Source organism: Neltuma alba, unplaced genomic scaffold (genome assembly GCF_004799145.2).
Source record: "Neltuma alba isolate B1F8T4 unplaced genomic scaffold, ASM479914v2 tig00004772_pilon, whole genome shotgun sequence".
Lineage (NCBI taxonomy): Eukaryota > Viridiplantae > Streptophyta > Magnoliopsida > Fabales > Fabaceae > Neltuma > Neltuma alba.
Window position 1 is genome coordinate 20,383 of NW_021633856.1, and position 16,395 is coordinate 36,777.

General features: G+C 35.3%; 2 protein-coding genes across 2 annotated transcripts; one reads left to right on the top strand and one right to left on the bottom strand.

The window, feature by feature from the left end:
• The first annotated feature begins 2,632 nt into the window (after positions 1-2,632).
• LOC114745724 (stress-associated endoplasmic reticulum protein 2) lies at positions 2,633-3,942 on the top strand. Its single transcript, XM_028933889.1, has 3 exons — positions 2,633-2,799; positions 3,212-3,368; positions 3,767-3,942. Exons 1-3 carry the CDS (start codon positions 2,797-2,799, stop codon positions 3,811-3,813), a joined length of 207 nt encoding a protein of 68 aa, XP_028789722.1. The 5' UTR covers positions 2,633-2,796; the 3' UTR covers positions 3,814-3,942.
• Positions 3,943-11,038: 7,096 nt separating this feature from the next.
• Positions 11,039-16,269, bottom strand: LOC114745723 (F-box only protein 6-like; the record flags this gene model as incomplete). Its single annotated transcript, XM_028933888.1, has 2 exons — positions 11,039-12,607; positions 16,225-16,269. Coding segments are annotated over 2 exons (1,291 nt in total), but the record flags the coding sequence as incomplete, so codon positions are not given.
• Positions 16,270-16,395: the final 126 nt, after the last annotated feature.

The window sequence follows — 16,395 nt, forward strand, 5'->3', positions numbered from 1 at the left end:
TTTTTTTATAACAATAAATTTTGTTGCAGGCAATAACAACAATACATTTAAAATAACAAGTTCTGATTATAAAATAACAAGTTTGGGATTAAAATTTAATAACACGTTTTTTTATAACAATACACTTTGTTTCAAGTGATAACAACAATACATTTAAAAATAACAAGTTCTGATTATAAGATAATAAGTCTGGGATTAAAATTTAACAACATGTTTTTTTATAACAACACACTTTGTTTCAAGTGATAACAACAATACATTTGGAAATAACAAGTTCTGATTATAAAATAACAAGTCTAGAATTAAAATTCAACAGCACCTTTTTTTATAACAATTAATTATTTTATACTTTTGGAAAATAAATTATTTATAACTTATAAAAGTACTTGTAATCTATTTAATTTGCTAAAAAAATAATTTTTATCTCCAATTTATAATCAGAACTTGAAGTATAATTTTTTATAGATTAAAAATACTTTTTTATTGTTCAAATTTATAAATAAAATTTAGGGAAAATGGCAACACACTTTTTTAATTTTTTTTTAAAAATTTTTAATCTATATATCTATACAAATTATTATAAATCAAACTACTTCTTATAAATTATAAATAGTACAATTTATTGTGGATTAAAAATACTTTTTGACTGCTTAAATTTATAAATGAAATTTATCTCTAATTTATAATTAAAAATACTATTTTATTCTTTAAATATAAAAACTATTTTTAATATTTAAAGAATGAAATAATATAAAATTTATACTATGATTAATAAATCAAAAATGCCTTATTATAAATACTTTATAATTTATAAGAAGTAGTTTGATTTATAATGAGTTGTATAGATATACAGATTAAAAAGTATTTTTTTAGAGAAATAAATATATTAAAAATATTTTTTATAAGTTATAAATAATTTATTTTTTAAAGTATAAAATAATTAATTGTTATAAAAAACGTGTTGTTAAATTTTAATCCTAGACTTATTATCTTATAATCAGAACTTGTTATTTTTAAATGTATTGTTGTTATCACTTGAAACAAAGTGTATTGTTATAAAAAAACGTGTTATTAAATTTTAATCCCAAACTTGTTATTTTATAATCAGAACTTGTTATTTTTAAATGTATTGTTGTTATTGCCTGCAACAAAATTTATTGTTATAAAAAAAACATATTGTTAAATTTTTATTCCAGACGTGTTATTTTACAATCAGAACTTGTTATTTCCAAATGTATTGTTGTTATCACCTGGAACAAGAGTAAATGAGTTAACTTATATTTTTTTTTGCATCATAATGTTAACAAAAATTTGTTGGCTCAATGGTCATTCCTTATTTTGGGAAGCATTAGGTTGGGGGATCAAATCCCCCCAACCTCACTTCCCCCCAATTTAAAAAAAAAAAACAGTTTAAAAAAAAAAATAAAGGAAGACCGCAAGAAGCGGCCGCCGGCGCCGGAGCTCCGGCGGCCGGACCCCGGCGTCCGGCCGCCGACAGTGGCCGGAAGCGGCCGCCGGAGCTCCGGCGCCGGTGGCCGGATTCCGGTGAGGCAGTGGCTTTCCCTATTAAAAAAAAAATTAAAGAGGGGTATTTTGGTAATTTGGCCATGATTTCATAATTACAATTTGAGACCGGGTCCCTCATAGTAATTTAGCATATTCAGGTGACCATAGAGTGATTTTGCTAATTCAAGGGTCTTTATTTGTGATTTCCCCTTGTTTTTTTTTCTTTCTAAACTTTATTTACATCCTGGTACATTGATTTTCTTACTTTTTTTTAAAAAAATCCGTAGTTTTGGATTATATAGAAAATCCTTCGTTGTTTGACCTTTTGTAGAGAACGGACGCCACGTTTGTAGGTCATCGAATAATTAGATGACACGTGTGTATGAGTGCGTAGCTTGACCCAATCGCGAAGGAGGCGTGACGCTATGCTCGGAGACCCGATCATTATTATTTTTTTTAAAAAAATATTAGCATTATTTTATTGGGAAAATCCCAAAAAAGGTCCTTGGAATATGGGAAATGCCAGATTGGGCCCTTAAATTTTGAAAATGACAGAATGGGTCATTGACCCAATCTGTCATTTGTGAAATTCAGGCGAATTGACAATTTTGCCCTCATTTATTCATTCACTACAATGATTCAAGGAATCACTATAAGAGTTTAGGTGTTACCTAGATTCGTATAGCGAATAACTATTCACTTTTTCATAGTCAGGTGTCTTGTTATTAACTACAACTAATGTTGTAATCACTAGAACAATGTAAGCATTACCTAGATTTGTGTAAAGAATAACTACTCATTTTTTCATAGTCAGGTATCTTATTATTGTCAGGTACCTTATTATTAACTACAACGAATCTTGTAATCACTAGAACAGTATAAGTGTTTACCTATATTATTTAGAGAATAACTACTCACTTTTGCTCAGGGGTAAAAATGTCAATTCGCCTGAATTTCACAAATGACAGATTGGGTCAATGACCCATTCTGTCATTTTCGAAATTTAAGGGCTCAATCTGGGATTTGGTATATTCCAATAGCTTTTTCTGGGATTTTCCCTATTTTATTTTTGGTTGATATTTATTTTTTAACCGCAAGATGGTGTCAGGCTTCAACCTATTTTAAGAACGGGGGCATAACAGAAAGCGTTCGTTGTTTCCTGTGTGTTTACGCGTCCGAGCTGCCTGAAGAGGGTGGAAGAGGGAAGGTGCTGCCGGAACCATCTAGCTTATCTCAATCTCCGGCGATCTCGTTGTTCCAGCCTTTTCCGGTCTCCGATCTACCGCCACCATGGTTCGTTTTGACTTTCTTCTCTCTGCTTTCTTCACCTCTGTTATTTTCGATCCTTGACCTGTTTCCTTAATTGGTTATTTAGGAGCTTAGGGTTTTTCGTCCATTATTTTCTCATTACTTGATCGCAATCTAACAATTATTGTTATTGTTGTCTTTTTTTAATTAATGTTCGTGAATCTGGTTGTCGGTGATGCTTATTGGTCATTAATGCAATCCTTTTCTTTTCTAGCTTCAATTGATCCTATGGATCTGATATTTCTGCCATTGTTTGTATTAAACACGTTTCCAATTGTGGATTTGAATGTATGGTCGCAGTATGTTGGGAGATCTTTGCGAAATTAGCTATGGATCATTTCAATTGTGATTGTTCTTTTGATTTTAAATGAAATTGTGCGATCTGCTACTTGTGTAGACGACATCAAGGCGCCTTGCAGATAGGAAGGTGGTGAAGTTTGAGAAAAATATCACAAAAAGAGGGGCTGTGCCGGAAACAACTACCAAGAAGGGGAAAGACTATCCTGTTGGGCCAATGCTTCTTGGATTCTTCGTATTTGTGGTCATTGGATCTTGTAAGGCTCTGATTTTTGCTTTTAAATTCATATTTGGATCGTAATTGTCAATATATATCTCATGGTTAAAGACTGATTTTACTTATTTGATTTTGTTTATAACGTCTTCTGTTTCTTGAGAATTTAAATATGGCTTGTGTTTTTTACATTTGAGTTCAAGGGATCAAGTTGTCACAATCTTGTCGGGATTTTTGCAACCGAAGGATTTGTTTGCATGTATTTCTGCTTTTGGATTATAGGAAAAAAATGATTTAGATTGTTTTAGATAGTTACCTTGATTCATTTTAGATAGTTCCCTTGATTTATTTTAGATCGTTCCCTTGATTTATTATATTCCTTAAATCTTTGAAAATGCCCTTGCATATTTCACTGATCATACTTAATTCGTCTGTGAACAGCTCTCTTTCAGATAATCAGGACAGCAACGAGTGGAGGCATGGCATAAATGGAGCTTCTCTTTAGATTGTGTCATCTTCTCTTTACTAGCATGTAGAAAGTGGCAATACTTTTACAGTTTCCTTCTTGTTCTGTATTACTAAATGAGTGGTTGACTGATGGTTTAACTTTTGAGGAATATAAAGGATTTATATTTATGATAATAAAATATACCCCCTACCTTTTTTCCTTCAACACACACACACACAGAGTGATAAGCAGGTTTGGAAAACCTAATTTTACTTGCCCCAGCAATATGTTGACTTTGGTGAGGCTGTAAGAGGGCGGATTGTCACAGATTAATAGGGTTGGAAGCCATAACGATGCATATTTTGGGATTTTTTGAGGAACATCAAAGAGAGGAATAGAAGCATAAATTGTGAAGCAGCCATCACTTGAGTTGAGGTTAACTAAGAAAAAAATAGCTCTGTTTCCCCCTGAGCTTGTTAAAATAGCAAGCTTATTTCAGGTTTCCATGCGAATATTTTCAGATAATCACTAAGATGGTGTTGAACGCCTATCGGTTAAATTAATTAGGTCAGTTCATGGCTAGCATGTGAAGTATGAAATCTCAAACCATCTATTCTTTCGGACGGGTTAGTTCTTGACGACCAAGATGAACCCTAATTGGTCCCAAAATTAAGCAGTACTAAATAACGATGACACTTAAAGATGGTTATAAGTCTTTTTCGTAGAAAAGAACACAGAAAACGCATAATAAAGTCATTGAATGGGATTTTTTAGTTAACGACTTATCTAAGAATTTTGTTGTTGCCCTTTCTTTGGTTTGGGGACATGTTGCTGCTGAGGCTGTCATTGCTAAGAAACCTAGACCGCAAGTGGGATCTGGATCTTGCGTTCTTATTAATCACCATGCACTATGGTGGTCCATTTAATTAGAAACAAATACTCAAATCCAGAGTATGGGATATCTTAATATGCATTCTCAATATGGTAAGCATACGGAACTAATGATAACTTCATGCAGCTAAAGAAGGAATTTAGAACTACCAGCAGAATTTATCAATCACTAACTTTGTTACTTTTGACCTGAACAAATTAAATAAAAGGGTTACAAGTTCTCTTTTGGTCCTGCCATTCCATCAATTACCTTTGTGTTGTGGTAGATGTAGAGAAAGAGAGAGAATAGAGAGAGAAAGGAATTAGAGAGAAGCGGACAGAAGGCAGGGAGAAATAGAGAATAGAGAAGACAGGAGAAGCTGAATATGGTATTCCAAATGAAAATCATAAATTTGATACAAATGATCTACAAGACACCTATTTATAATACACTGAAACTAATGGCTACAAGACTACTCATAATGGACGTATTAACTAAATGAATGACTTTTAATTATTTGTAATTTCATAACAATACCCTCTTCAAAAACAACCCTTGCCTTCAAGGATTATCAACCACAAAGATCCAAGTTGCTTCTTCTTCAAGTAAACATCTCTACTGAACCAGAACTTTAGTAATTATCCTCCTCTTTTTCTTTCCTACTCTCCTGTTAAGTATTCTTTCTGGGTAGAGCGTTGTAGGAGCAGTGGGGCACTCTATAGAAAGATGTCTTTGTTTGATAGATGGGTCAAGACACAGTTTGAGTAGAGAAAAATGAAAAGTTGGATGGATCTGCGATTTAGCAGGCAAATCCAACTTGTAAGCAACAGGTCCTATTCTTTCTAGGATCCTATAAGATCCAGAGAACCTTGGTGCCAATTTCTAAGAACTTCTAGTTGCTACAAAAGCCTGTCTATAGAGTTGCAATTTAAAGAAAATCCATTGGCCTACTCAAACTCACGATCAGACCTCTTTAAATCAGCTTTTTGTTTCATAGTGTTCGCTGATATGTGCAAATGATATCTCAACACACCAAGCATCCTTTCCATTGGTTCAAAACTTCTGTCCACCACTTCAACAATTGTTGTCCTAGGAATATGAGAAGAATATAAGGATGGTTTCTGACCATACAAAAGCTCATAGGGTGTTGTTTTAGTTGAAGTATGAAAATTGGTGTTGTACTGATTCAGATAGAGCCCACCATGAGTTTCATTCTTTAGGATTTTCCCAACACATGCACCTAAGATAAGATTCCAAACACTGGTTTAGCACCTTAGTTTAACCATCGCTTGGTGGATGGTAAGCCTAGTAAGATGTTGCTCAATCTTCAAGATTTGAAGGAATTCTTTCTAGAAATTGCTCACAAAAATGGGATCTCTATCACTAATAATTTCCATTGGTGCTCCATGATGTTTATACACTTGATGCAAGAAACATTAGGGCAAGTGTGGAAGTTGAAAAGGGGTAGGAGAGGGCAATAAAATGAGCATACTTGCTCATTCTATCAACTATAACCTAGATGACTTATTTTCCACTGGATTTAGGAAGACCCTCTATAAAGTTTATAGATATACTTTCCCACACTTTGCTTTGAATAGGAAGAGGATGTAACAACTTAGGAGAAGCCATTTTTTCATTTTTACATCTAACACGTGTCACATCCACTTACAAAGTCTTTAACATCTTTGTGCAGATTCTTTCACCAAAACAACCTCTTTACCCTCTGATAAGTGCCTTGAATTCCAGAATGACCACCTTGAGGACTTGAGTGTAACTACTCAAGTAATTGCTGCCTCAAAGCAGGAATATTGCCTATCACCAACCTGTTTTTCTTCCTCAGCTAGTTGCCATCCCAAGTATAAGCACCTAGTTGGCCATTTTTCCTTTCTAACTGGATTATTAAATCTACTAAATGTTGATCCTCATTCTAGCTGTGTTTAATGGATGCAACAGCTCTAGAGAAGTAGTATGTACTGCCATTTGCAAAAGCTGAGGCCCATGTAGCCTTGACAAAGCATCTACAACAGTGTTATCATTTCCTTTTTCTTTTTTTTTCTTTTCTTTTTTTTAATATTGGATCTTATAATCATATCCTATGAGTTTAGCAATCCAATACATTTGGAAGGGAGTCTTAAGCTTTTGACCAGGCAAATATTTAAGACTTTGCTAATAAGTACTTATAATAAATTTACTCCTTTCCAAATATTGATCCGCTTGCACTACCACCATAAACTCCTTTTCATATATCGAAAAATTTAAGTGCCTAGAGCCTAGTGCTTTTCTAAAAACTGCAATGGGCTGACCTTGTTGCATCACCACAGCCCCCAAGTTGACTCCACATGCATTAGTCTCCACAACAAATACCAATGAGAAATCTGGTAATGCTAGAACAGGTGCTGAAACTATAGCCTCCTTAAGGCTCTTAAATGCTACACTTGCTTTCTCTAACCATCCAAGAGCATTCTTCTTCAATAGAGCTATAAAAGGCTTTGCCAACATACCATACTCCTTGATGAAGTGTTTGCAATAACTAGCTAGCCTAAGAAATGCCCTTAAATGTTTCACTGACTTAGGTCTTGGCTAATTAGCATTAGCGTGGATCTACTTTAGATCTGCAGACACCTTCCTATTACAAATTATATGGCCCAAATACTCCACATTAGTTGTTACAAATGTGCACTTTGCTCTCTTGACATAACAGTGGTTATCCTTAGGATTTGCAGCAGTTGTTTGAGATGATGGACATGATCTGCAAGAGAGGAACTATAGATCAAAATGTCATAAAAAAACACTAATACACACTTATGAAGAAAGGGCAGGATGACATCATTCATGGCCCCGTGAAATGTGGCTGGGGCATTGGTAAGCCCAAAGGGCATAACCAACCACTTAAAGTGACTAGGGTGGGTTTTGAAGGCAGTTTTGTAAGTGTCATCAGGCACCATACAGATTTGACGATACCTTGCTATTAAGCCTAACTTAGTAAATAGTTTAGCTTCACTCAATTCATCTAGCAAATCCTCCACTAATAGAATAGGGTATTGGTTCTTTGTAGTCTTCTTATTGAGCTCACGATAGTCAATACACATGTGCCATGTTCCATTTTTTTTTTCTTAACTAGGACAATAGGGACAAAGAATGGAGATGAGCTTTCTTGTATCGCTCCTGTCTGAAGTAGTTCATTGATCAGCTTCTCTATGACATCTTTTTAAAATCCAGGTGTGAATGTCTTTCCCTTGGTATTTGGGAAATTCCATCTTAGTGAATTGAGTTGGTCTCTGGTAGCCATTTCGTCCTTCTTCCTATTAATCATGTCTTAGATTTTCATAATTTGCTACCACTATAGCCTGAAGGTCACGACCTATATTTTGGAGTTCGTCAATAGTGCCCAACCTTTCTTTAGTGGTTGCCAAAAAATCTTCTATAAATTTTGTTTTCTTGGACCTTGTAGAGACCATTAACTAGAAGCACATATGAGGAACGAGTCGAGCAGTGACTGCTCTGTTACCACCGTTATGGTAAATTCAAAGAGAGAGAGAGAGAGAGAGAGGAATTAGAGGAGAGGACAGAGAGCATGTAGAAATAGAGAAGAGAGAACAGAGGAGAAGTCTGATACAAATCATCTATAGGACTCCAATTTATAACACACTGAAACGAACGGCTGTCAGACTACTCATAATGAATGTATTGACTAATTAACCGACTTTTAATTATTTATAATTACATAATACTCTGTTAAAACAATTTTATGTGATTCAACCACCAAAGCGGTGATTCTCTTCACGTGAAATATGAAATATCCTAAACAAAGTCATTTCCAATACTCACTAATCTCATGAAAGATTTTAACTGCCCTTTTTATCATTCAAGATGTTAAGTGTTTGTAAGTTATTAGAAGGATCCTCTAATACATTTCTGAAGCAAATTTCATACAATCCTCCCCTTATGATTTTGTACTTAATTGCTTCTACTCAAAACCCACATCGCTTCAACCACAAAATAGCTTTAGATTCGCAGTGGCAATGTGTGGTGTTTGAATCTGCTTATAATCTCAATCTGTATAAGCTCAAGCAATTTCTTTTGGATTTCTATCCTATAATCAAGTTGCGGGTGGGCTTCATCATGTGCCCATAGGTAATAGAGATCCATCTAGTGCTTGAAATTTAGAAAAAAGAGGCAATTGAGAGAGATTACATGAACCTTTTAGCTAAAGCTTATTTTTGAAATGTATAATATTAAATGTACTTATTAGTGTTCCATGGTATGGTTTTGTCCTCCTTTTAGAAAGGGGCATAGACCGTGCAAGTTCTATCTACTAGAAGGGCAGCCTTTGCTTTTCAATATTGCAAATGTCTTTTTATCATCATTTTTATGCTTTTTCATATGCATTATTTTATTGTGTTGTTCACTATTTGTCAGTTTGAAATAAGGGTTAAGGTACAATTTCAACAAAAAAGTTTACCCTAAAGGGTACTGGACAGCATAAAGTTTATTTGGGTGTAAAAATATATATGAAATTGTCAAAAGGAGATATCTGGTGCCATACCATTAACATCTGTTAGTTTACCATCAGAAGGGCCCATGAAGTTGGTTTTAAGGTGTATTTTTAACAACAAAGTTTACATCAAGGGATACTATGCACCATGAAGCTTACTTGGGTGCAAAAACAATAACAAAATTCTCCAACTCTCATAAACGTTCATCAATTTTATTTTTTTGGGTCCCACTAAATATCGTTTTTTTCCTCTACTCATTCCTACTTCCTCTTATCCTTAGTATAATGGACAAATTTTAAAAAAAAAAATTAAAGAAGTAAAACAATTACTTAAATATAGCATATAGTACATAATCTCTCTAAAATATTTATATGCATCATTTGATTATATATTACTAGCTTTGGTCCTTAATATAAGACCTTATTTGACTTTTATTTTAGTTCTAAATATAAGATCCCAATCCACTTTATCTCTCAGATTTATGCATTTTTTCTCAAAATAGTCCTTCTAACAATAGTAGTTCTAGTCAATACACTTGATTAGCAATGATATTTTAGACAAAACAACACATATTTATTACAAATAACTAACTTAAATGCTTTTCTTAATCTTTTTAAATTAGTCAACTAGCTCTTATAATTAGAACCGAAGGTAGTAGTTTATAAGCCAAGCAAATTAATTTGGAGAAGACGATCAATATAATGCCTTAAAGTAATTTATTTAATCTCCCTAGATTAGTCTATTGCGTCCTATATTAAGGATTGGAGATAATACTTGGGTGCAAGCAATGAATCTCATATCCTAAAAGGAAAAGATGTTGTTTTGCGCAAATACATATAAAAGGCTTGGAGGCTGATGAAACGACATCACAGAGAGAGTGTGCGTGTTAACTATAATGAAAGAAAGATGGATCGACTTGGAAGTAGAAATGGGTGGAGGAAAATACAACATTTGGTGGGATCCAAAAAAATAAAATTAATAGATGTTTGAGAGTTGAAAATTTTGTTATTTTTTTTCCTTTTAGAAAGTTTATGTATATTTTTGCACCTAAATAAATTTCATAACGCCTAGTGCCATTTGATATAGACTTTGTTGGTAAAAATACACCTTAAAATTGACTTTGTGGGCCTATCTGACGGTAAACTAACGGACGTTAACAGTATGGTGTCAACTACTCCTTTTTGATAATTTTATGTATATTTTTACACCCAAATAAATATTATGGTGATCAGTGCCTCTTAGAGTAAATTTTATTGTTAAAATTACACCTTAACCCTTGAAACAATCCAAATGGTTTATTTTGTTAAATCTTTTTTGGCAACTTGATTAGAATAGGAAATTGAATGCCAGGTATGACAACGCTTGCTTTTGGTGAATGGAAGCATGAGTACATGGAAATCATCATTTTCAATATAATAGCTACGTTATAATACACAATCTGTACAGAGGAAGGAAGACTTATAACATGAAGATGTAACAAGTACATCTCATTAGACAAAATTCGGTCTCATTTATAAGACCTTATTTATAGATTACAAACGAGATCTTATAAATAATACCGAATGTAGTATTAATTACGAATCATTCATTATTATATATTGTCAACAACTAAATTTGTAGATAAATTATAAACCGTATGATCACATTTAATACTCCTTCGGTTCTAAATATAAAACTCATTTTGTAGTGTATCCACTATAAAAGAGTCTTATATTTAGGATTGAAAGGGTAGTTTCATTTCAACGGCTTTTTTTTTTTTTGGTCTTCTTCTATTCTTTTTGAAGGATTATACTATGATGATAATTGGGAGAGAAAAAATCCCAGGCTTCTGAGTATAACATAATAAAAATAATGATGATAAGCCGTCCAACAACTATCAATTCTGGCTACTAGCTTAGTAAACTAAACAGGAGCAAGATCAAATTTCAGAGAAACGTCCGAGGATTACGCATTTAGAACACAACCAAAGTATTCATCTCACACTGACAAACCACCTTCTCATATTCTACAAAAATAGGTTGTCCAACCATTTCCAAATTAAACTACAAGCTTATTGTAGAACCCAGGAAGACAGGAGCAAACAGAAACGTTTGAGGATTAGGCATTTGGAACATGAAACCAAACCACCTTTTCCTATTCTACTTTGTTAAAATCACAATGAGAGTCGAAACAACAACATACATAAGCATCAATGCCATTGCTGTTGCAGATACAAACTAAATCAAGCCATTGCAGTGAGGCTGGGGCGAAACGCAGTCCCACATGCTATCCATTGCCGCTTTCTCCCTCGCGGCACCATACACCCAGGAACTTTGAGCCATTCTCTGCTCGCCATGTTGTAAGTAACCAACCGATTCATCTGCCTTGATCTCAAGGACAACATGAGCAAGCCTTTGTTTCCCAGGCAAGTCATCCTAACGCGCTTTCCATAAAAGTCTAAGCACCAGATGTTTGGCATTCTGTCAACCTCCTTCCACAAGAGCGTCATTTTCTGCAGCTCCCATATGCATACGCATGTGGCCGCATTCTTTGTCAGCAGCCCCACGAGAATGATCCGTCCATCACACTCGGCAAGTGTGTGGTCAGTCAGATGCACTGGGGCTGGAATTATGTACTGTTTCCAAACCCCAGTGACCATATCATAGGAGACAACCCCTTCTGGATTGGTCCGCATGAAATATAGCATATTATCAACTGAAATGGCCTGTGACCTAAAGTTGAGAGATAATGGCATCTTGATGTTGGCAGGCATTTTTCCTGGACGAATCCAAGAATTTTTCACTGAGTCATAGATTTCATACTCTCCATCACACCCGACCCATAGGATCCTGTAGCCATTGCTAGTTGAATTCCCATTTAGTGTCATTCCTACTGCCACCCGAGACCAGACCTTAACTGATCGAGCTGGCAACTCCCTGAAAGATTGGGTCAGAGGGTTACAGACATAGAAGTTTTGGTGACCAATGTCAAGAAAGCAAACAAGCCCCCCTGCAGAAGCCACTGGCAGAACAATCATCTTTGCAGGTAGCATTGACATTGCAGGATGGTACCATTTTTTCAAAGCAGGATCATAAATGGCTCCTGAATTAACATTTTCATGAGTTATGGTGTAAAACCAGGGGCTCGCTAGCGGAACTTGAGAATAATGCTGAAAAAAGCTTTGAGAAGTCAGCAAGGAATTCCACTGCCTGCATACGGAGCGGAAGCGGAAAAATGTGGCAATGGGAAGTCGTGCAATGACAGCCTCTAATAAATCTTCAGGAAAATCCTTCCAGATTTGAGGTTCCATAACTTCAGTTGCACAAGACAAACCAGATGATTTCCCCTTGCTTCTCTCTTTCCGACATTTCTTGGCAGGTGGAGGCTTTAAAGGCTCCAACATGTTGAAACTTCCAGACTTTCCGGCTGCCATTACAAGTCCTTGGCAATCATCTACAGAGTAATCATCAATATCAAGGAAGCACCATCTGTGAAACAGATAGAGCAAATACATTCATTTGGTTCCAACCATTAAAGTAAAAATAGAATACACGCTTAAAAGACCAACATGCCATGGCCCAACACTGAAAGGCATATATACAGACAGAAAATAGCAGACCATAAAATGAAAACAATAATTCACATTCTACATGGAATATTAAACAGCCACAAATGAAGACTCCATTTATCATGTCTTTATTTTGGGGGGTATACGTATCATTTCCACTGTTTCTTTTTCTTTTTTTTTAAAAGAACTTCAATTGACTCAGAATTTATTTCATGTAAAAAATTCTTTATTGACTCCATTTATCCTTCTTTTCCTATCAGTTCAATAATAACAAATAAGAAATTTAAACCTGACGGTGCAGCAACATCATAGCAAGCAGTGACAAACTTCATATTTCAAGAAATATAAGATCTACAGGAAATATGACAAACATTAAGATCCCATAAACATAACTTCCCTGCAGTCAGTGTGCGTGTGTGTCTTCATTTGTATTTATATTGTAGAATAATTCATTCATTGGCTTGATGACTTCTGTTGATGACTCATATTGGTCTACCCCAGTACCCACATTAAATATCTTCATTGCCCTTCTAACAAGACTATACTAAGATTCCTTAAGTGCTGAACTAGACGACCAAATAAGACATTTTCACCGGTAAGATTTGAAGTGCAGCCAGATCTTTAAACAAACTTTGCAAAGTTGATGCAATCTTATTTCCAGTGTTCCTAGGCGAATGGAATGTGGTGCCAAGGAAGCATGTGCTCATTCTCATGACTTGAGGAGGTAAATATGCTAGTCTGGATGAAATGCCCATGAGAAGCTCAAGTTTGAAATTATCAGTCTTCCAAAAGAAGCATAATCAAGAAATGCTTTAAATGCACTCTTCATGTGTTAAGGGATTGTAGAGGGGCAAAGGAGGGTTGGAAGAAGATTCTATCAACTTACCATGGAAAATCTTCTTTAAACAAGGATTAGTTCTAATGAGACTTTCATGAACTAGCAAGAACCATAAGAGTAGGAAGTATTCATGTTTGTATATGTTTGTTGTATCATATCAACCGATAGATGCTCAAAAGCATTTGAAGATAGAGACATGAACTCTAGGGATATCATCAGAAGGAGCATCCATAGATTCGTCAAAGACAACCACTGCAAGACTGAAGCTTGGAGCTGATGAGCAAATATAAGCAGACAAGCTTAACACCTCCCAGACAAGGACAGTGGTGCTTTTAAGCTCAATGGTGAGACAGCGTGTGGAGGGATTCTTTGAAATGACAGAGGAGTTTGGATTAAAGGCTTCAATTGCAGACTGGGATTCTATCTGTGTGCTACTGGAGAACTATGGGCGATAAAAATCTTTGCTTTGGAACAAAACAATTAGAATTAGGCTCGGTCAACCGGAATGTGTATTATCAATACAAGGGATTTTTCAATTGGGAAGATCCATTGATTTGAGATGAAGAGAAAGAAATGTCTATCTATTTTACTTAGTTATTCAGTTAAACCAATGATTCGTTATTGGAGCAGATAGCAACAACCATTTTGGCGATAAAAATGGGCCAACAGATGTGCTGGAATAGCAATGTGAGGAACTGGCAGGTGCAGACTGACTCTATTGAAGCGATGGAATTGACATACTGTGAGTGCAGAAGGGACAATCCTTCTGAGGAAATTCTCACTGCCATAAGAATGCTTCTAATTAAGGATTGGAATATGCCTTTGCAGCACATACTACAAAAGAAGAATGGGGTCGAGATTGGTTGGCTAATAATGCTACTAATGAAGTTATGTGTACTAGTCTGCCCTTTGTTTTTTTGGCCATACTAGTCTGCTAACTCTCCCCCTGGTGGCTACATGAATATGCTAGCTAATGGCATTTCTGTTCTGATGGACTAAATGCATTGGTTGCCATGTTCTGACTACTTTAGTGAGGTTTTTTTTTTTTTTTTTTTTGGGGGGGGGGTGTTGTTTAGAAATGCTTCAAATATGTTGCTACATCATCTACAGGGAACAATTCAGTATTTTCCATACAGAGGCGAGTGAAGAATAAAGACATTGGACTTGCGAGAATAAATTCATTGAATTTTTCATTCAATTAAATGAACAAGACCATGTAAGCTAGGCAGCTGAGATGCAAAACAACCATAAAATAACTTCTGTTTATTAAAAAAAAAAAAACAACACTTCTTTTCATAACATTCTGGCATTTAGAACTACCAACTACTTTGAGTATTATGAGGCCCTAAAATGAGGGTAGCATTTCTATCCATGAGGCTCAAGCCTAAAAATTTACTTAGGAATCAAGTATATTTCACTCAACGAAATCACTGCTAGTAAACACCCTGCAATTATAAGTGGTTGCTTACCCTAGTGACTGCAAGAACAGACATACTATGAGCAGAATTCTAGATGTGCAACCATGAACATATGTAAATAACTAATCAGAATGAGCAAAATAGGATAGATATTCAGAGTAGACAGGAAAAAAAGGGACACCTCGAACCCACAAGGACTGCTCACAGCTAGGTATGAAGTGCGATACGGTAAGTCATGGTTCCTAGTTCTTCTAGTGCAATTGCAATTATGCCTTCTACGAGTGTAGATGAAAGTGAATACTTGATTGCCGGTGCCCTTTACAAAACTAGTATTTAATAGTTACAAATTGATGTTAATGTAAATATCATGGATCAGAAAAAGAGAACAGGCCACATATTTTTCCAAAACAGTTGACTCATAAGTCACATGACAATTCTAAAGGAATGAATAATGATCTCCCCCTTGTTTTTGTTGTAGAAGAAAAGAACACGCTCTCAAATGCCAAGCAGATGGTTTCATATTTTTGTTGCATGTCCCCGACTTCTTTCTAGGTCATCCTGTAATAGTTTCTAATTTTTGGCTTATTCCTTCCCCACCTTTCTGATTATGTAAGTTGTCACTATATATCCACCATATGTCAACAAACAATTAGACTTTCAATTACAACCAAGAGAACGCAAGAAAATGCAGAGAATATGGTATATCACCCTCGTTTACCTTCTTTTGAATAAGATCAACAAAGTAAAATCTAATCAATTAGAGAAGGGCTCACGGAGGAATCAGATATTGCGAGCATCTGAACCAAGAGCAACAGAGGAGCACATAGCATCCATGGAAACCAAACAAAGATTTCAAAATTTATGTTCTCATTCGAGGAAAAATTTCATCAAAGACATTGACAGACGATCGAAAGAAAATCTCACATAATCTGCGAACCAGTCGTATTTCAGAACCTAGTTCCAGAAAGCATGAACAAACTTAACAATGATTGCCATTGGATGCTTAGACAAAAAAATTAAGATAACAAGCCTCAAACCTATAGCACATACATATTTCACAAAGAGGAAGAGTCCAATTAACATCTTCCAAGAAAACATCATATTAGTCAATAATAACGGAAACATTGAATCAGAGAAACTACAATAAGCGGGCAGAATGAAGAGCATTGTCACTCGGAAAAAAATTGAAAAGATAGGTTCATTTCAAACAACTGATCACCACAGAGGGGAGAAAGTGCAGAGAAAAATAGATCTAGAGGAAGAGGGAAAAGAAGAGCGAACCTGCGGCGTTGGTGAAGGAAGAGAGGGTGTGAAAAGAAAGAGTTGCTGAGAAGGTTGAAGAAGGAAAGAGAAGAAGAAAGAAGAAGAAGGAAGAAGAGGAAGGTGATAGTCGTAGAGGTCCCAAGAACTCCTGAAGCTGACCGATGCACTGCTTCAGCATGGCCAGCCCTT

Coding starts and splice junctions, on each gene's coding strand:
- LOC114745724 (XM_028933889.1), top strand. Junction 3,369..3,766: donor ATTTGTGGTCATTGGATCTT/GTAAGGCTCTGA, acceptor GTCTGTGAACAG/CTCTCTTTCAGATAATCAGG.